Source organism: Mugil cephalus, chromosome 4 (assembly GCF_022458985.1).
Source record: "Mugil cephalus isolate CIBA_MC_2020 chromosome 4, CIBA_Mcephalus_1.1, whole genome shotgun sequence".
Lineage (NCBI taxonomy): Eukaryota > Metazoa > Chordata > Actinopteri > Mugiliformes > Mugilidae > Mugil > Mugil cephalus.
This window is the reverse complement of record NC_061773.1, coordinates 14,190,782-14,211,497: the sequence shown is the minus strand read 5'-3', so window position 1 is coordinate 14,211,497 and position 20,716 is coordinate 14,190,782. Positions and strand designations below refer to the sequence as shown.

General features: G+C 41.9%; 2 protein-coding genes across 2 annotated transcripts; one reads left to right on the top strand and one right to left on the bottom strand.

Annotated features, from left to right (window-relative positions):
* Positions 1-1,569: 1,569 nt before the first annotated feature.
* On the top strand, positions 1,570-7,625 carry trib3 (tribbles pseudokinase 3). Its single transcript, XM_047582959.1, has 4 exons — positions 1,570-2,140; positions 5,022-5,300; positions 5,430-5,722; positions 5,960-7,625. The coding sequence occupies exons 2-4, from the start codon at positions 5,022-5,024 to the stop codon at positions 6,447-6,449; spliced, it is 1,062 nt and encodes a 353-aa protein (XP_047438915.1). The 5' UTR covers positions 1,570-2,140; the 3' UTR covers positions 6,450-7,625.
* An 85-nt stretch (positions 7,626-7,710) lies between these two features.
* On the bottom strand, positions 7,711-20,514 carry LOC125006682 (ATR interacting protein). Its single transcript, XM_047582958.1, has 18 exons — positions 20,198-20,514; positions 19,192-19,541; positions 17,523-17,605; positions 16,940-17,110; positions 16,751-16,863; positions 15,488-15,624; positions 15,298-15,390; positions 14,426-14,516; positions 14,055-14,219; positions 13,143-13,446; positions 12,980-13,030; positions 12,680-12,858; positions 10,543-10,676; positions 10,256-10,347; positions 9,388-9,474; positions 9,216-9,294; positions 8,887-9,108; positions 7,711-8,269 (listed from the first exon to the last, which is right to left on the bottom strand). Exons 2-18 carry the CDS (start codon positions 19,538-19,540, stop codon positions 8,202-8,204), a joined length of 2,418 nt encoding a protein of 805 aa, XP_047438914.1. The 5' UTR covers position 19,541; positions 20,198-20,514; the 3' UTR covers positions 7,711-8,201.
* Positions 20,515-20,716: the final 202 nt, after the last annotated feature.

Genomic DNA, 20,716 nt, shown 5'->3' with positions numbered 1-20,716 from the left:
TTAAGGGGTCTATAGCCTATGCATCATTTTTTTTTCTCATTCTAAATTAAATAACCTTTTTAACTCCACTTCCTCCGTTTTAAACCGCTTGTCACTCTCTGATTATTCTCTCAATGTTGAGCAGCTGGTCGGTGGCACAAATTCAGTTCAACATTTTGCAAAATAAACCAAACACTTCCCTAAGTGGTGAGAGTTGACCTGGATACCACTTGCATGTTTCTGCGCTCACTATGATGCTACTGCTAGCACCTTGTTAGCCTAGCTTAGCCTACGGAGGTTACTGGTTCCAGATGAGAAAAGTAGTTTCCCTTTCTTTCATGTTCTGCATAATTTTTTTCCTTAATTCAGTGAGAGTGGGGCGGCGTATCAACGGTAATTAATTGATTTCATCAATGCAGACGAAAAACCTTCTGGCATATCTGGAAAACCTTCTGGCATATCTGACAGATCCGACCATAGCACATGTGCAGAGAAAAACAAGCAGTTTTAGGTTGCAGCTATTTAACACAACATTTAATCAGTCATCCACAAAGGCCCAAAACATTTAACTGAGTTTATTAACTTCAGCCTCATCACCTAGAGTTTGATTAAAATCCTTGAGGTTAGTTACTGTGCTCCTTGCTGTGGAACAAACTTATTTTCACCAGCACTAACTTAAGTCCTGTCAAATGTGAACTTAAATATATTTTTTTAAACTTTTATTTTGTACTTTGAGGCAAAATTGTTGTGTCTTTTGTGCCTTGTCTTCTCTCGATACAGGTATGCGATGACACCCTGATGCATGGAGCTAAAAATATATTTAGAAGCTCAATAACATCTATTACTTTCATAACTGGTCCGCGTTTTCCAGTAAGTACAGTTAACTTGACCGAATATGATCACATTTCTCATATCTGACATCAAGAAATAGTTTTTTTTTTCACGTTTAAGTTCAAAGACCTATTTAAAGAACAACGAATACAAACAGAAACAGAAACGATTTTCTTTCAGCCTTACAAAACACACTTGGTCACGTGGATATCTGAACGCAGCACTAGGTAATAAATACAAATACTATCTTCAATACATAAATGACATCTGTCAGTAAAATTTAATCTGACTGTTTCAGTTGATGATGCAATCACCTTCCAGTCACTGCTGTAATTTTAAAAATAGAGTATGAACTCTCCGCCCACTCCGTTTATTTTTTTTTCATATGGTCTTTCACTAAAATAAATTATATAACTAGTTAATCTTTATATTTTGATCTATAAATTACTTCGGCATACTTTCGGGATGCGTCATAAAGATGATGTAAGTTTGCTGGTGTATGAATAAAGTTTTTTTGTGAAATTATTTATAACCTCTACAAACACTGATGTTGTAACTTAAAATAAAAAGAATATTATTGGGGTTATTCTTATTATGAGTGTTTTCGGGACTGAAACTGTCCGTCTGAGTTCCTCAGTGTTTTAAGTTTTTAAGAGCACGTGCGCTAGCGAAACTGTTTGTCTGACGTCTGATCAGCTCGCGATTGCAACATCGAAACTCCGCCCCTCTGGATGACGACAGAGCGGGAGGAATCAACGAAACCAAACATACTCCGTGTCAGTCCGGCTGAAAGTTCTGGAGGGGACTGGAGCAGACCTGGAGCTGGAGCTGGAGCTGAAGCTGGACCAGACCGAGGGAGAGTTAACTAAGACCGGGACACGGACGAACATTAGGACCGGAGGGAGGACTCAGTCTGAACCTTTTTCTTTGTTGTTTGTTTCCACTTCAACTCCGGATATTTTTGTTTGTTTATTTTTAAAGAAAAAGGTTTATTTTTTTTAATTTAATAGGACTCAACATGTTTCGGTTTGTTTGTGTTTTAAGCCTGTAAAAGTTAAACGTCGCTTTAATTAAGAACAAAGAAAAGGAAACTGAACACCTACCAGCTGACTGACTGACGACAGGTTGCGCAACCGAGACAATAAGAAGGAGACAAAGACGCCAGCTCCAGTCCTCCCAGTAACACAGCAGCTGGTCCCAGTTCAGCCTCAAAACAACAACTGCTTCTGCTGCTGCTGCGGACACACACACACACAAAAACACACACTCCTCTCCAACTCCTCTGGGCTTCCCGTAGACCTGCAGCCCGAACCAGTCTGACTCTGTGAAGGTAAGAAACTACTCCGACTCCTCTACGTGGTTAACAACTAGAAACTTAAACACACTTTAATATACACGTGCATGTAAAAACACACCCAGATGTTTTACTTAAAAGGCAAATAATAATAATAATAATATGTATAAGTGGAATTAAAAGTGCTTATTAGGCAAAACAACCTCTTTTAAAGTGTCACAATAACGTGTTTTTCACATTTTGTTTTTGTTTACTGATAAATTCTCATCACGTTGTCTTGTGGCTACTTTTACTGTAAAGCAGTCATTGGTTACCAAAACCAAAAATTGCTGTCAGATACAAGAAACGGGAACAGAGAGTAGACATTATAATGCCACACTTGTTTGTGTGTGTGTGTGTTACACTTGCTCGTCAGTTCATTAGGGACACCAGTAAACTGCGTTAGTCTTCTAACGCAACAGTTCTGCAATAAAATCTTATCTTCATCAAGGTTGTGGTATTAAAAAAAAAAAAAAAAAAAGATCTATTGATTGAAATGTGATTTCATTTCAGCGGGCCCATGGCTTGTGAAACTGCTGAATTGTGCCAACGCATCAAATCAAACTTTATTTGTTTAGCACCTTTCAAACAAATAAATTGCAACACAAGCTGCTTCACACATAAAACAAACAAATATATAACAAACCCGTAGAGCCCCCCCTTTCCACTCACACACACACAAACACACACAGGGCACAGGGATAGAAAGAGCACTTATAAGATTAGTTTTTGTTATGACAGAAACACTTAAGAGTTTAATTCAATAAAGTGTAACCCAGTTGAATTATCGCCTTTCTGACCCTGTTTCAACCTGAACCGAACATTCGAGGAGCCATGAAGCAGCAGAGCTGTTGTATTAGAACAAGCTGAACTGGCAATTGAGTTTACATGAAGTACTTATATAAAAATCTTGCCCAATTTTTAAGATGAGCTTGTGAAAAGGTCAGATCTCCTCCTGCTGTCAGCGTTAATGCAAACTGAAAGCAAACGTGTGGAAACCTGCTGACACCTTTGTTGCACAAAGCGACGCTGGTGTCCAGCATATAACTAAAGCAGTCAGATGAATTCAGTGAAGAGCTCAATAACTGCTCTGGAAATGTGGTGAAAACGTTTCAAACTGCAGACATTCATCTGTTCTTCACTCATCCATTTATGTCAGGTTTTTAATAGTTTCACAAGAATTAAGAGTAGTTCAGTTTGGCAGCGACGCAACCAAACCCTCGAAGCCTCAGTTTCCAGAGTAGCTCTGGGCTTTTTTAGAGTTCAGGACGTCGTGCGCAGGCAGATTATCCACCTTCAAACGCAGGTCGTGTTTGATTAAACAGCTGCTCAGTGGTCAAACGGGTTTAAATGGATTACTAACTTTAATGACGGATTACAGCGGCCTGAATGTGCACTGTCAACACACAACGAGGACATAAACAAATGCTTAGTCTGACCCAGCAATTATAAACACAGTCAAACTGTGACTTCTGGCAAAAGTTTGCACTAAAAAAAAAAGACTCTAAATTTGGAGTCTTGTGACCTGTCAGAGCCAAAGATATGTGCCGGCAATATAAATTTAGTGTCAGATGAAGCCGTAGCCTTTTAGAGTCTGAGCTGTACCATTAATGAAGTAAAGATCAGACGGTTGAAAGGAAAACAGTAAATGAAACACAGCAACTAATTTAAATACATGAAATTCTAGTAGGAGCAGTTTTTCCCCTCAGTTTAATTGCGTTTTTTATAATCACAACGGTTTTAATTTCTTCTGCAAACTGCTGCAGGCCATGCTGATTTGAATTAAACTTTGAAAAGTAAACTCGCGCACAGCGAAAGAAATGCTTCGTGTGCAGTTGCACTATGGAGTTTTGCAGAATCCACTTAGCTTTATTCGTTTAATCCCTTGTTAACAGTCAGATCTTTGATTGGGGAAACGTCAGCTAAAAACAAAGTGATGGAGGAATCCTCCAGAAATGTCAGTCCGTCCGAATCGCTCTGTGCTGTGGAGGTGGATGACGTTACCGTGGTGACGCTGTGACTCAGGGTGTTTCAGCAGCGTCGGCCCAGGCATGCTTCCACACACCACGGCAACCACAGGCTCTGAAAAAACTTTATGCGCACACACACACACACACACTGAGAGAGAGAGTGTGTGTGTGTGTGTGGTAGCTGTTGACTGTATTTAAGGCATGTTTAAACTATAAACTGTTGTGCTCTGATGCAACGATCTGAAAGCTGAAGCGCCTGTCAGCTTACAGGAAGTTGCATCATAAAGCCTATAGACACATTGACTGTGTAACATGTACGCAGCAGGGGCGCAGAGCACAGTGAGATATGATGCTAATATAAATTCTCTTACTGTATGTACAAATTATCCCGAAGAGGGTGAGGGGGGGGGGGCTCGGCGGTGGTTTCACCTGCAGACGGTGCTGCAGAGCTAGTTGAACCAATCACTGACAACGAGGTAACACGTCCAGCAAAAAGGTTTCTGCTGTAAACACAAAACACCATTAAAGTCCCTGAGTAATCGGTGCACATTAAAACAACAGTAGCCCGGTCCAAAATGTACAGCATCAAAGCTTTAACATCTTTTTAATACTAAATGAGATTTTAAACAATTTTCATGGTCATATCAAAGTGTAAAAATCTGCAGCAGGGCTGTCAAACATAAGGCCCACAGGGTTTTATAAAGAGATAATTTATTAAATTTAAACATTTTCACTTCTGAGCATTAAAACAACCTAAAATAACGGCAACTCTAGACACTTTTCTGGAAAGTTCTGAAACTTGCTGGACATGTGTTTCAGGATGAAAGTTAAACTGAAATGTGTGATATGTATTATTATTAGTATTCATTAACACGACGGTGTCTTTTGTCTCTTCTTATCAAATGTAGATGAGCATGGCTGTGGCTACCACCAGGTCTCAGTTATGTCTGAAGAGGATGCTCGACGAGCCCCAAGACAATTTAGTGAAATGTAAACGGGTCTGCTTGGCTCCGCCCCCGCCCTCCACCGGACCATCGCCCTGCCTCAGACCCACAAGCCCCGCCCCCAAGTCAAGCCCGAGCCAATCTCCATTCAGAGTTGGGCCGTACTTCCTGTTCGAGCGCTACGAGAAGGAGGAGATTTACAGGGCCGTGCATTCGCAAACACAGCAGCAGTACACCTGCCAGGTAACACCTCCACCACTGACACTACCGATACCTGAAATAATACCTCAGGTACTACCTACACCGTAACCACAGCACCTGTAACTATGTTACCCTGACCGTTGTGTCCCTCCCCGGTTGCCATGGTTATAGGTAATCCCCCTGCGCGGTTACCAGGAACGGCTGGCGGCGTACGACAGGATCGGCAGCCACGACAACATCTGCGGCCTGCTGGACGTGGTGGTCGGCGAGGACAGCGTGTACGTCTTCCTGCCCGGTCACCACGGGGACATGCACGCGTACGTGCGCGGCAGGAAGCGCCTGGGCGAGGAGGAGGCGGGTCGTCTCTTCGGGCAGATGCTGAATGCCGTGGCGCACTGTCACCTGCACGGGGTCGTCCTGAGAGATCTCAAGCTCCGCAGGTTCGTCTTCACCGACAAGTTCAGGTGAGCTGACGTCCCAGGACTCTGGTACTATTACTACTGCTACTGTGCAGTAATACCATATACTACACTGATAGAAACAGGGAACACGAACAAGACACAAAACTGCAGGAATATTGCTAATACTTCAGAGCTCCTACTACCAGTGACATTAATACTCCTCCTTTTAAATTCCACTGAGACTATGTAACACTATAATTTCACTACAAGCGTCTCACTGCTCTGGTTTTCGTCCCGCAGGACTCGTCTCGCTCTGCTCGGACTCGACGACTGCGTCCTCCTGCGCGGCAACCCCGACGACGACTCTCTGACCGACAGGCACGGCTGTCCCGCCTACGTCGGCCCCGAGCTACTGACCAACGGGGGCAGGTCTTACTCAGGCCGCGCCGCAGACGTCTGGAGTCTGGGCGTTTCTCTGTACACTATGCTGATCGGACGATACCCCTTTCAGGACACGCAGCCCGCCGCGCTCTTCGCCAAGATCCGCCGCGGCGCGTTCAGCCTGCCCGACTGGCTGTCGCCGCAGGCCAAGTGTCTGATCGGCTGCATGCTGAGGAAGACGCCCGCCGAAAGACTGACGGCGTCCGAGCTGCTGATGCACCCGTGGCTCACCGCTCCGCTCCGGGCGCATCGCAACACGCACAAGACGCAGCACAACTCCCACGCGACGCTGCAGAATAAGCCGGACGACACCGAGCAAGTGGTGCCAACGTGGACGGGAAACAATTAACGCACTTCTATGACGAATGCAACCAAAACCGTGGATGAGGGTCAGAGATAAAAGTCCTCGCCATCAAAGAACAGACACTACAGAGACAATCGGATCCTGGATTACTTGAGCCTCACGTGCCTTCCTTTCGCTTTATGGCTGCGTCGCTGTTTCAGACCCGCCTCTTTTGGACAGTGTGGTCTCTGAAGGGGCCGCAAATTGACTTCAGTGCAATCGGATTCACAGCAGAATCACCTGCTCAACCAGGAACAGAAAATCAGTCAGTGTAGCAGTTTAACGGTTCACTGATAAAAGTTTAAACAGGCTCTCAAAATAGACATCTGAAAAAATGGAAGTGCTGCACGTGTAAACAGATTTAATGTAAATCTAGTTATTTCAGGGCATAAACATGTACGAGAGTGTATTTAAATAAGCCGAACCGCTTCCATTTAGCGCTGTGCCGATGCTTTAGGGAACAACAAATAGATTTTATCATGTGACTTCCTTCCTCTGATTTACAAAGACTGCCTCATCACAAGTTTTGATTAAAAATGTCTTAAAATAGTCGGAATTTGAAACAGGACGCAGCATTTTTCTCTCAATGTTTACACTTCTGGTTCTTCCCTGTTACCGTCATGGGTCAGACTTCTTCCTAAAAGGAAAAACAAAACAGAAAGAACCAGACGCCATTTCACAGAATTGACTAAGCAGTGACAGCGACTATCAAAGTGTTCTCATCCTCCTCTGATGACCCACTTTGTAACTCACACAAGCGGAGAGCTTAAAACGTTTGTCAGGTCTGTTGTCTCAGGATCACAACTTCATGTTATTTTATTTTCGTGGTGCTCATAAAAAGTATTTCCTCAAATTGTCTTCATTTTTTTTTTCTTGTGGCACGCTACCTTTGACAACTGTGTTTATTCTGGGTCATCCAGAAACAGCAGCAGTTTATTTCAGACCAGGAGAAAGATACTTCTGATACCTCAGCGTAACTGTATAATTTAATCTCAGGATGACGAAGAGAAACGATGAGCACCATCTGTCGACTCACAACATGAAAATACTGAAGCGATGATCTTGAGAAAACTGGACTAAAATTGACTCGTTGCTACACTCTAGCCTTGTGACGTCTGAGTCACCGCCCACTGTGTGAGTCAGGCTTGAGTTACAGCTGGAGAATAAAGATCTTTGAAACTCTTCTGCTTCTGTTCAGTTTTAATTCATGTTAAATAACACACAGAGACAGATTTATTAGCACTCGACTGGGATATGTTCACGTTACACTTTGTGTGACAGGTAGGAGGAGTAACTGTGCTGGTTGTTTTCATATTTTACAAACTTTAGCCATCTTCTTTGCAGCACCAGAAACTTCCGCCTAAAAATGCTTATTTTGTGAAAATGGCACCTTATAAAAAAGTGATGTGGATATTTCTGCTCAGTGAAAAGCAAATCTCATGTGTCTTTTTGTAGAAGTACAGATCATTAATAGAATACATCCCTTAGTCCGTGTACAGTACTAGTAATAAAATAAAAGTTCAGCTCAGTAAAGAGACAGTAAATATACAGAGTTGAACACGGAAGCCGACAGCAGCAGTTTATCCTTGAGTTGCTTTATCATTAAAGTTGATCAGACCGTAGAAATAAATCCAGTGACCTTGTCCATCACTTCGGTCACGCCTCTGCCTCACATTTAATCCTTCATCCACCCACTGTTTCGCTTTCCGTCTTGTCTTATTTAAACAACAGTCGGTAAACTAAAGTGGTAGCAGCCAATCAGGAGTCGGTGTCCATGTCGTCGGTGTCGTCGCCCTCTGAGCGGCAGAGCTCCTCCAAGGCCAGCTCTGGTAGACGGGAAAAACACGACGAGTTTAAATGAAAAACAATGTGGGGATGAGAGGTAAGATGTAAAATCTGCCTTTGAAAAGTTATAAAACATTTGGCGTGTCAGATTATTAACTCCGTACTGAAAGGCTGTCAACTCAGTCTAGTGCCACAAAGTGAAGTATAAGGAATATGGGCTCAGAATATATTGGTAGTTAAGAGTCACGTTAAATGGGGAAACAACTATACACATTACACAACTAAGGACACGTATGCAGTTATGTAACAACTAAAATTACCACTGGGTGATACATGTTAGAATCTGATTCAGCCGAGGTGACAACTATTCATGAGCAGGAGTGGGTGTGAGAGGGAAAACCAACAGTGCAAACAGAGAAGAAAAGAAGCAGCAGCTCCGCCTGAACAGTTGGTCTCTGTTTGAGCTGGTGTGTTCGCGGGTCAACAGTTCTGGTGTAACTTCCATGAGCTGAGAGCTCATCAGAGGGAGTGTTGTAGGATATAAAGATCATCAGACTGCTGCTTCTCCGTGGCACCAACACCACTGATCTACAGAATCCACCTCTGTTCAGGTGCATGAATTTTAACACCTCGGTGTGTTTTGTGTGTGTGTTTGTACCTTCGCTCTCACTCAGATCTGGGATCTTCCTCAGCGTGTCTCGGACAGCAGGGATCACCTGGTCGTACTTGTGCAGCAGCGGCCTGCAGCTCTCTGAGAAGCTGCCGTGATGCAGCAGCAGCCAGTGCAGCAGCAGCAGACACTCTCTGAGCAGAGACGCCGCGGGGCCTCGCCACCACGGCAACGGTGAGGTGGAGCTCTGCAGCAGGGACGTGGTCGGGTCTGCAGGGGAAAAAAAAAAATGTAAAACAAATCCAAGTGGAGAGAAGGGATTTTAGAGCCACACGTTATATTTTAAACCCATGTTTGAAATCTGAAGTGGGTTTAACCTGTTGATGCCGCCGACTCGTGAGAACCACGGAGATTCAACCACTGACGGTGGAAAACGATCACCACGGTCTGAACCAGCTGTAAAAGAGAGCAACAGCTGTGTAGAGATATGCACCACGACGTTTAATGTTACTTTGCATCAGGGGCAGAGCGTAAGGTTCGTAGTGTTACCTCGTTATAACACTGGCAAGTGCTCTGGAGGCTGGAGGTCCAATTCTCTGCTCTCTGAGTCAATAGTCTGCTCAACCAACGAACCACCTGCAACCAACAGGACGGGCAACTCTCAGCTGGAAGCTCTATTCATCATTCACATAATAAACTCGGTGTCATGTTCTTTTCCAACAACTGAATCGTGTCATACTCCCCACTACAACTAATACTGTTTGTTTAGTGATTAAATCTCCGTTTTATTGCTCATACGCTAAAACTACGTCAACGTGGAACCTGAACACCACAGGAAAACACGGAGAAAGTTCATATTTTCTGCTTAGGTGACTTAAAGACTCAAATATAAATATGAATTCACAGATTAATGTGAGATAAATCTCAAAACAAATAGAAAGGAGCTTTTAAAACAGGCTTTAAAACAATACAGGGGGTTTTGTTTGAGATTTAAAAGTCAAATGTGAGAAACAAGCTCATCTGTTCACTTTCTTGTGTAATTTATCGGTGATGTTTCATTGGGGTCTAGTTAAAGTTGAGTCTGGTTGCACTTAGATGCTGAATGACTGTGGTTTAGCAGGAAGCCTCCATGTAGCCGCCCCTCCTGTTTTTCCCCCCACAGAGGACTAAAGTGTGTCTTAGCACAGTGGTACATGGTTACTGTGTGTGGAGGCTGAAAGGACTTAGGGCAACGTCCAGAGCTTTTCATGTAACAAGAGTTTCTTTGAGGAGAGAAACTCTAAAAGCATGTTACATGTGTTCATACAATTAATCTCCTTTAGCCCCCAGTCGACGAGGACGTGAAGCTTACAAAACACTTCATATGAAACAAGTCAGTGGGTCTCCACACTGTGTGTGTGTGTGTGTGGCACATCACCTGCAGGTCCAGCTGAATCCAGTCTGTGTGCACCGCCTGGTCGTCAGACCTGGCTCTGATGAACTGGAACAACATCAGGAAAACACACTGGTCTGAACAAACAACAGACAAAAAAACGTTAAAGCCTGCCGACGTTAAAATCACTTTGAAACTTTTGAAAAAACTTTTTTTAAAAATTCAATGCGTAGCGGAGGTGAAATAAAAAATCCAAAAACACAGCAGTAAACACCTCAAAGAGGTCACTGAGAAAACAGAGCAGAAGTGAGTTAGAGTCAGCGCAGCCTCACCGTGAGAGCACAGCTGCTTGGCCAGCGCCTGGTGGTCAGACATCGACGTGAGGATGGACACACACTTTGAAACCGTCTGCAGCCGGCTGTCTGCTGACACGCACGCACACACCATCTGCAACACACACTGCAACCTGAGGGAGAAGCAAAGAGAGGAAGACAACACACAATGTAGACAAACAGCGTAAGCCACTGCAGCATAAACAGGTTACACAACAGCAACGAGCCTGAAAACAAAACGGAACAAATCTCAGACACAACAGACTCATGCATGAGTTACACCGCCTTAAATAAATCACACAATAACTCTGCAGAATGTAAATTTTAGATTCGATTTTTTAACACTTTCAAGGGTTAAATTTAAGACCCACACAAAGTGTAAAAAATAAGGAAAATCAGAGACACAGAATTACTTTAACAAAATCTGTCAGTCAACTATCAGCTCTGGACTCAACTATTGGGGAACAGAAACATAACAGACCAGTCATAATAAAACTGACTGTAAATAATATGAGATAATGTAACAAAAGACTTACAATGTAGAATATGCTCATATTTAAGACCTTTTAATGTCTTAAATTTGTTTAGGGTTTTTAAAACTCTGCGGATTATAGACGTTACAATCTGTTATGTATAATGATTATAAGCATCGTGAAAGTGCGTTATTTCATGAGCAAAACGACTCCACTTTCAATAGAAAACCTGAAAGTGGTGAAATATAGTTTGACACTGTGCGCATGAATCAGGTGTAAAGGTCAACCCCTGTGCTGTGCTGTTCAGGCTGTTCCTCCAGTTAATTTCCATACACTTCTTAACAGTTTCGCTCCTGGCTGCTCTTCATGTTTCATCAGCTATTTCTATTCCTTGTAACGTCTCCTTGACGACAGCAAAGTTGGATAATACATAACCACTGACAGTAAGTGGGAAAGTCAAACACTCCTTGGCTTCCAGCAATTTTCTGCATAGCTTAGTGTTGCATCATATCTGGAGTGTGTGCGTGTGTGTGTTATCTTGCACACCTTGTCATGTAATTGGAGGATTCAAATAAAGCTCAGACACTGTCTCCTGTCACCTTCACTGCTTCCTGCAGTCCGCACAAATGTAACTGATATAACTGACTTTTTCCTGGTATCATGCAAAAAAGAGGATCGTTGTTACGGGACCGATTTACTCCACAACAACCTTTTGAGAGGTGTTGCTGGAATTAAAACAAGTAATAATAAATAAAAAATATGTGTATGTGTTGTTTCTTTGCTTGTTAAGAACAGAATCATTTGGAAATCATTACATTTTGTTTTCATCCATTAACATTTAGTACACACTGTACTAGCTTTTATGAAGAAAAACCCCGATTTGTTTTAACCGCACGTTCTGTTATTTTGACCTCAGCCTGACATGTCATTTGATAAATCAGGAAGTGATCAAAGCAGCAGAAACTGCTGTGGAAAGCAAACACAGTCTGACACGCAGTTGTGTAAAAATAACTTTACCTTACAGGGGGCAGTAAAATGCCCTGTGGGGTTAAAGCTGCCAAAGATCATAAAAGAAGCAGAAGAAAAAGAAACGAAGCAACAAAGAAACAAGTCTTTTGATCTTTAAGTTCAGCTTCAAAGCTTTTAAAGGTGATTTATTTGACAAGAATTTATCTGCACTGACTGAATTACTCCTGAATCAAGTGCCTGTACAAACTGTAGACATGTGGACATCTATATTTATTATCTGTCACTGTACTGGATTGTTTCAATAATAATTGCCCAAGTCATTTTGTGACTTACTGTTACAATATCAATAACAACAAAACACATTTGATGTGCTTCCTAAAAGTTGTGTGTTTTCTTGTTTTCTAAAAATGTTAAAATATGACTTAGGCATTTATGTATTAGGTTAACAATTTGCAAAAAGAATATTTGGATACTCCATATTGATAGGGTAAAACAATCTTCAAAAACATCCCTTTCATTTGCACTGATTGCACGTTAACCATGTACATCACACCTTGAATTGTAATGAAATATTTAATACTAGAATGAAGCACTGGCTTCATTAATAAGTAATATTTATTGATCCAATTGTATTTTACTCCCAAACTGTGACCAGTCCTGTTTCTGTTAGAATCTCATGTACATTGTGTCTGTACCTGTCGATATGAGTGTGTGGCGTCCTCTCAATGAGGACATTCAGTGTCTTCAAGGCATTCAGGGTAAGTTCCTCCCTCTGTGGGCCGCTGCCACCGGGCCCCACGTCACACAACCGCAGCAGTGACTGCAGCAAGGCATTCTGGGAGCAGAGACTCGCACCTGCAGCAGACTTGTTAGTCTAAGACCAGAGAGAAGCAGAGAGAAGGATTTCATGGGCATGTTTCTCTTAGAGGACAAACTCAACTCCAGGAAATGAAAGAAGGGATGAAATTTAACAAAGGGAAGTGTTTCTGTCTTACCTTGCTGCCTGCGACCGTCTCACTCTGCTTTGACAACACGGCCTCCACCACCTGAGGAGCAGGTCAAAGGTGACAGTTTAACAAAGCAGTGCTCAGGAACTGATGATCTTCAAGACTTGAATTCAGATAAAACACTTATGATCCTGGTTTAGTGTTTCGTCACCTCATCACTGTGGGCCAGCAGGAGATGGAGGAGCCTCAGAGCAGCTAAACCTGTGTCCTCCACGCTAAAACCAGACAGACCAGTCTCTTCCAGTCTCCCGAGTCCAGCGGGAGCAGCAGCAGCAGCAGCAGCAGCAGCAGCAGTAGCAGCAGCGGTAGCACTGTGAGCTGGGAGGGAGCTGGCAGCTGCAGAGTCTGGAGCGCTGCTGCGAGCGGAGGTGGAGCGGAGTGAATCCAGAGCCTGACAGAGCTGAGACAGGTGAAGGTCCAACAGAGGCAGGAGGAGGACGGCTCCAGGACACGACCTAAACACAAAGACAAGCTTTTCCTAGTCTGCTCTTTTACAGAGATTATGCTAATAATGCTATAGTCTTTTTTTTTTTTTAGAGACTCCTGTAAACACAGAAAACTCTCAAGTCATAAAATCAATAGGACTAAAGTGATCTGTTATGAAAACATCTTGCACATAACTGTTTGGTCAGGACTTTTTTTTTTTTTACTTCCTTTTATGTTCGGTCTTGTGGGACAAAAAGTGCAACGTCAAAATATAGATAATAGGAATGTCAACGTGTTTTTATTGTTTGTACTTTATTAGTAGTATATCTGTTCAGAATAAAAAGTGTGGCCACTGCTTACTGTCTTTTTTAAACATATAGTTGAGGGGTGCACAGATCTGAAGGTGCGTAAAGTGAGAGGTGATATTTAGGTGGAGGGACTCAGTAAACCTTAGGTGACGATGTGCATTAACATCATGTGGTCATTTAAGTGCTGCTGTTCCGTTTTTCGCCACACGAGGGCTCTGTTGTCCACAGATGTGTCCATTTAAAGTTCTCTGTTCTCGATTATTCGCCGAGCCGTTTGTAAAGACAGACTGAGGGCAGTCTGAGCAGAGGAGGAGTAGTGGTTGGCTTACCGGTTGTTGTTTCTGCTGCTGGTCGTAGCTCCTGGGTGGTGCTGACTCAGCATGTTGAGTCCAGTTACAGCCAGACTCTGGACCGGACTCAGTGCAGCTCTGGGAGCTCCAACTCCTCCAGCAGTGGCAGCAGCATCTGAGGTCAGGAAACCTCCCGACAGCCGACTGAACACACACGTTAAAGGTTCAGGTGAGCAGAGCGTGGTGCTGCTAATGGTGCTAATGCTGCTACTACTACTGATGAAACTCTCTTCAATACAACCCAAGTTAAATCACAAAAACTACAACTTATATTGATTAAATCATCTATCTTAGATATTTTATTCTTAAGATTTCCATTTTGGTGGACTGGTGGATTCATTCATGTTTACCTCTCAGTCAGGCTCATAGACAGCAGGTGAGAGAGGCCGAGGCTGCTGGGTGACAGAGGCTGCTGCAGCAACAACCCCAACAGGACGCCACCTGGAGGACAGCACAGGACGATGCATATAGCTCACAGAAAACTTGTCGCAGAGTTTTGTGACAAATTGATTTCTTTCAGTAAGGATTCTTGCAACCGTCACACCCTAAATATGATGAAAAACTGGAATAAGACTCAAAGCCCGGGGCCTATGGCTGTAGGTTTGCAGGTGTAGACACCCATAAAAGTTGCAGTGATTTACAGTACATCATGGTATTAAAGGGAAACTAAGGACGTACTTAAGACATGAGATGAGGCGCTGTTACTATCCTTTGATTATGTTTCATTCATTTGATTAATTTTCATTCTATCAAAGACAGGTCACACAACAGGGAGTTCAGGCTGAGAAACAAAACAGAGCTTCAGAAATAAATATATATATATATATATATATAAAAGTTGGTCGGAGAGTAAGAAACAAAATAAATTGAGCTAATAATTTAATAAGGTGTGCTGTGCTGGTTCAAATAGTATCTTGAGGTTACACTGACTAAAACCAGGACAGATTATCAATACAGAATCAGACTTTCCTTTGAAGACGTCATATGAACAATGCACGGTTTGCAAATGTACGTAAAGGTCTCATAGGTTTCCTTTCATTCATTATTTAATTCACAGCAGGATAAGAGTCAACTCAACTCAGTATTGTAAGTGTGAAAGATAACTAATTAATTAACAGCCACACTGTGTTCTAACGTCTGTTTTCTAATGTTTCTAAAGCTGTGAGTAACTTTTTGAGTCTGATTAGTTTAAGAATGTGAAACCTGGTGCAGAGTGACCGACCTCTGTGCCGCTGATGTGAAGGTCTGACCGACATGAAGGGGTCTGGACGAGACACTTCCTGTCTGTCACCAGATGTGGACGCTCCTCTTTCCGCTGCGGCACACGTTAAAAATGTTTGACTGTGAGTTCATTTAGAGGAACTGGACGTCCTCATAAACAGAATAGGGACGTCAGCGTTACTCTGACCCACCATCTTTCCGTGACTTCACTGGCGTTTTTGTCGCTGTGGATGATAACTTGGACCCAAACATCTCTTTGGTGATGAAGCCATTTCTGGCTGGCGAAGGAGAGCTGCTGCCGCTCCCATGATGCATCTGAAACTTAGGACTGAGAGAGAAAGAGGGAGAGAAAGAGAACATCTGATAAGGACGTGAAAATGGCATCATTCTGAGATAAAGGATTGACTTTAACACATTAGAACATCCATGTCAATTAACCTAAGTCAGTAACATCTGTGACGCTCAACTGTTGAGCCATGTTGCTAAATGTGAATGAAAAATACAGACGTGGCATCACACAAAAACATTACAAATGTAATTTGGCTCATTACAAAACTTCAGGTCATAACTGGTCAAACATCTGCATGAATTGACCATTAATAAAAGGTTAAAGGTTTGTATAATTTCAAATTTGGCTTTACAAGTTAATTATAAGGAAAGGAAAAGAAGTGATGAGAAGGATAAATAAAAGTGTATTTAATTCAGGAAACGTTTAATCAGTAAACTAGATCCAAGGTTCCTACACATTTGAAATTTCAAAACTCCATATTTTTCCAGACCCTAATTTCCAGACTTCATGGTGAAAAAAAGATCAAATTTATGGCATTTGAGTAAATAGTTGTGTATCATGTAAATACATTATGGAATTAACCGTTTGTTTTTGTTAGTCTGAATATATATATATTATATGTTCTCATCACGTCACCAAATCATTTCCAGAAGATTAAAGCTTGGTAATGTAGCTCATACAAATAACTTAAGACCAAACCCAGATGAATTCAGTTTCAAGTATTTTTTTTTTTAGCTGCACATGAATCATCCATCTGCGATCATATGTAGCCTACTGTGTGCTCTTACACAAACATTTTATCTGTGCTGCCAAGCGCCTTAAAAAAACAGGTCGATCCATTTATTTTTAGATGTTCATCATTTTATGTTTAAGAACATTGAACTGTGGTAACAGTCTTGGAAACATGAGTATTTTTCCATACACTAGTTTTCATTTTTCACACTTTTTACATTTATTAAATCAAATTCCGCACTTAAGTAGGAACCCTGTGGATCTAACAAACATCTCTGACAAGGTTTGGTCTAATCCTTTCAAACCAAAACCCAAAGAGATGTAGTTAATTATGACACGGGTCAATAGGGGAGTGGTTGGAGTATGTAGTCATTAATAATGAAACACTTAAATGAAAAGCAGTCTGCTGTTAGTAATGTTGAGGATGACTGACCTGTTTCTAGGCAGTGGAGAGGCCGTCTTGATTTTATCTGAACTGTGTAGTTTGGTCTTCATGTCGTTGATCTCTGCTTCTTTAAACTGCAGCTCAGACTGTAGAGACTGAACCTGTGCACAGAAAGCACGTAGGTGTTATTCTGAGGACTGAACACGCCGTACATGCGCGTGTTCTTTAGCTCCTCACCTTCTTGTTGAGCTCCTTCTCCCTGTCGCTCTGTTCCTTCTGTTTCTGGGCCTCCAGCAGGATCTGGTTCTGTCTCTGAGCCTCCTTCTCCTGCTGAGCTGCTTTCAGAGAATCTCTCAGGATCCGGATCTCGCCGCTCTTCAGCACAATCTCCTCCTCCATTTCCTTCAGCTAACGACAAACACACAAGAAGCTGACACCTAATTTTGACACCGAGTTGTACCGATGAGAAAACATCAGCAGCAGAACTTGAAAAGTTTTGGCCTCGGTGTGGAGCCATCACTGCTAATGTCCGCCCCTCAGTTTGTGTATCCCTTCACACATTTGAATAAGCTGCAAGTTTCTTTAAACTTTTCAAATAAAATGTGAAGTTATTTTTCTAGTCTGTTAACAACCAATGATGCATTTTGATCTCGTGGGAAGGCATTCATTAAGATCTTACAAGGCAATTAAGTGGAAACAAAAAGGGAAACACTGAATGTGGGACAGTGCACTTTGATAAAACACTGCTGAGATTTGTTCCATTGTTGCTTATCATAACGTGTTGTTTTCTGAAACCCTCGGCTGCTGGAGTGAGCGTCACCTTCTTCTTCAGCTCTGCTTGCTGGGCCTCCAGGGAACTGTGCGAGTCGTCTCTGTTCGACTGAAACTGCTGCTGCCTGTTACCTGAACACAGAAGATAACACAGTTACACAAAAACTTTCACTGACGATATTCTTTTTTTTGTTGTTGTTGTTGCAGGTTTAACATAGTGATTTACAAACAACACCAAGTACAGACTCAGTGTTTCTTCTTCTGAAACCCTTCGGATCCCGTCTTAATTTTTCATTTACTGATTCAGACGAGTCGTTAAATGCCTCTTCCACATCTCAGCTGTGTTCTTTGTTACCCTTAACACTGGTGATGATTCACACTGGTGTAACACAAAAGCAGAATTTATCATAATCAACACAGGCACACAATCCTGTTAACAATCCAATACTCTTGTAAAAATCCTCAATCACAGACGAGTTGTGTCGGAGCATGAAGGCGTTAAATTAATTGTGTTGCCTTAACACGTTAATATTTTTGTGAACTGAACGTATCATTTTTCCAACTGTGAGTGTAGACGTTTGAGTTTCACTCAATCTGGAGTGAAATAACGACTTTCACCCCGTCAGAAAAAAAAAAAAAAAGAAACCAAAAAGTTTTTGACAGTTGTCAGTCAACGTGCGATTTACGGAGAAGCCGCCTCCAGCTCCACAGAAGCAACTGATCCACACAAACATTTGGTTTGTGTTATTTGAAAAAAGCAGTACAGGTCCTGGCGGAAAAAATATCACAGGCCGGGGATGGATGGGCAGGTCAGTCAGAGATTCTACTGAACAAGAATGGCTCAAACATGAACTACGAACTTGAACTAGTTCATTTTAATCTGTGCTTCGTTAGTGTGAACTTGCACAACACAGCAGATGAGTATCTGATTTTTAACAGACCTGATATGTGAGTTTTGGTGAGCGTCAGACACAAAATTCAATTCAAAATAAAAACCTTAACATACGACCACTCATTCAGAACTGAAGAATTAACGCCTTCAATACAACTCAAACAAGTCCGGTTGTCTGTGTTTTAGCTGTGTCTTTTTAAAATGACCACCATTGTATAACTTCACAAATGTACATTTGCAGTAAGTTAAGTTATTCAGTTGGTATGTGACTGTTATGAAGAACTTAGGTAATAAAACACATATATTTCAATTCTCTCTCCTAACCCTGTTATCTGCACCTACTAAATTTGGCAGCTTTCAAAGCCAATTTGGCTCTTGATCCCACGCAGAGGAACAGACTTTATGCCAGATGAACAACCAGAACACTGTACTATTCTTAATGTGACAAAGAGAAAAACTAACAGTAACAGATTAAATGGAAGTCACACTGTTTTTTTAAGCAATTTGGGACTGCGTGGATTAATTTGCAAGTTTCCTGTAAGTGACTATTTAAATAGAGGTCTGGAGAAACAAACAGTCTTCTCTCACAGTAAAGCAGTCAGCAAAAAAGCAAATCTTTCTAAACAATGACTTTAATATCTATGCTGCTGTCAGAAACATCTGGTTAAACCAACAAAGATAAAAAAAAAACAGTAAACTGGTGAAGAAATTGCAAAAGGAATTGCATTGTTGCAGCTTTAAATATGTTAAAATGCCAAGTTTAAGTGTTCAAATGTGGATATACTTTGACATAAATCAGAGTTTTAGAGACTCGTCTGTGACTCACCAACATTCTCCCTGCCTGGCGTCCCAGCATTTTCTCTGTTGCTACTGTTGAACTCAAACGTGTTTTCTCTCCTCTGATTGGTCGTGGCTCTGCTCAGAGGTTTGCTCAGCCGGTCCGTGGACAACGGCCAGTTTGACCCACGGACCTGCTCCGTCTGTTTGTTCCCAGTTTTAGAGTCCGTCCACGACCCTGCAGCCGTCGAGGTGATGGCCTGGGAGGCGATGGTGTCAATTTCCTCCAAGTCATCCTGTGTGAAGTCTTCGTCATCTCCAAAAGGGTCATCAAAGGCCACTGCCGTCACCACATCCTTATTCAGGCCTCGGAGGCGCTTTGTTGGGGGACAGTTCATGCTGTGTGGGAGGAAGAGCAGAAGGTTGACCAACTATAAAAAGCTGTATCACCATGCAACAGGTGTCTCAAGCTAAAAACTTTGATCTTGCTACAAATTTAGACAACAGCAGTTGCACTTTTTAGGATCAGACGTTCAAGAGAACCAGAGCTAATAAGTTTCATGAATACAGCTTGTTCTCCATTACTTCATATGTGTTAGCATCTGAGAAGTGTTGATCATAATCATAATATGATGCATTTGGCATTAACACCATCTAAATCTCATGTATCATAGTTTTCTTAAATAGCACAGAACGGGGTAAATGAATAGATTCAGTCTAATATCCGCATCAAGGAAAAACAATTTGATACTAATTCAATACATGGTTATCCCCCAAAATAATGAAAACTTGCTTAGCTCCTGAGTGATCCTCTCTGATAATTGTTTGATTTACAAATTAAATTTTAGGACCATTCCTTTCAGACCAGTATGTTTAATATCAACATCCAGCTAATCAGCTACAAGAAACTAAAATATGATATTTAAAAAATGTCTTAACAACAAGCACTTTGACTTCCTATGGAAAATACAGGTGAAATCAATTAAAGCTCGGCTTCTTTCAAAGTATTGACAATGAGACGAAGCTCTGCGTGGGTTTTTTTCTGTTTGTGTTACCTTGTTTGTAGGCACTGCTGCCGTCGTTAGCCGAGCTAGCGCTAACTAGCCGTGTTCCCAATAGGAGTTAGCATGCTAAGCTAAAATAAAAGCTCGTTCCGCCACTGCATCTGAGCGTCTTGTCACATTTAGTTAAAAGAACGTTTTGAAAGCTAGCGGTGCTATTTCGCATGGAGCCACGATACTAACCCACCACAGTGAAATAAATTATGAAGTAGTTAACCGGTAAAAAGTATAAATGGTACAAAGAGAAAGTTGTCAAAGAGTGAGTGTTGCACAGCCCGCTCCGGTATCGCTGATAATTTGACCAATCAAAACACGACTCTCACAGTTGGACCAATCATAGACGTCTATTCCAGTACGGGTCTCGTGAGAGACAAACAGTACTAAACGCGCAACTGAAAAGAGACTAAAGGACTAGCTCCACATTTTGAGTTGTTCACTTGTCCAAGCTCATTTTAAATTTTAAATTTTAAAAGAGGTAGGCCTAAATACATTTCACTCCACTTTTTGCGTTTT

What these genes read in the sequence shown, in the direction of transcription:
- trib3 (XM_047582959.1), top strand. Translation starts at nt 5,022, where the DNA reads ATGAGCATGGCTGTGGCTACCACCAGGTCTCAGTTATGTCTGAAGAGG. An exon ending in AGCAGCAGTACACCTGCCAG is followed by an intron (nt 5,301 to 5,429) that starts GTAACACCTCCA and finishes CCATGGTTATAG; the next exon opens with GTAATCCCCCTGCGCGGTTA. An exon ending in GTCTTCACCGACAAGTTCAG is followed by an intron (nt 5,723 to 5,959) that starts GTGAGCTGACGT and finishes TTCGTCCCGCAG; the next exon opens with GACTCGTCTCGCTCTGCTCG.
- LOC125006682 (XM_047582958.1), bottom strand. Translation starts at nt 19,540, where the DNA reads ATGAACTGTCCCCCAACAAAGCGCCTCCGAGGCCTGAATAAGGATGTG. An exon ending in AGAAGGAGCTCAACAAGAAG is followed by an intron (nt 16,864 to 16,939) that starts GTGAGGAGCTAA and finishes TTCTGTGCACAG; the next exon opens with GTTCAGTCTCTACAGTCTGA. An exon ending in CGAGTCGGCGGCATCAACAG is followed by an intron (nt 9,109 to 9,215) that starts GTTAAACCCACT and finishes TTTCCCCTGCAG; the next exon opens with ACCCGACCACGTCCCTGCTG.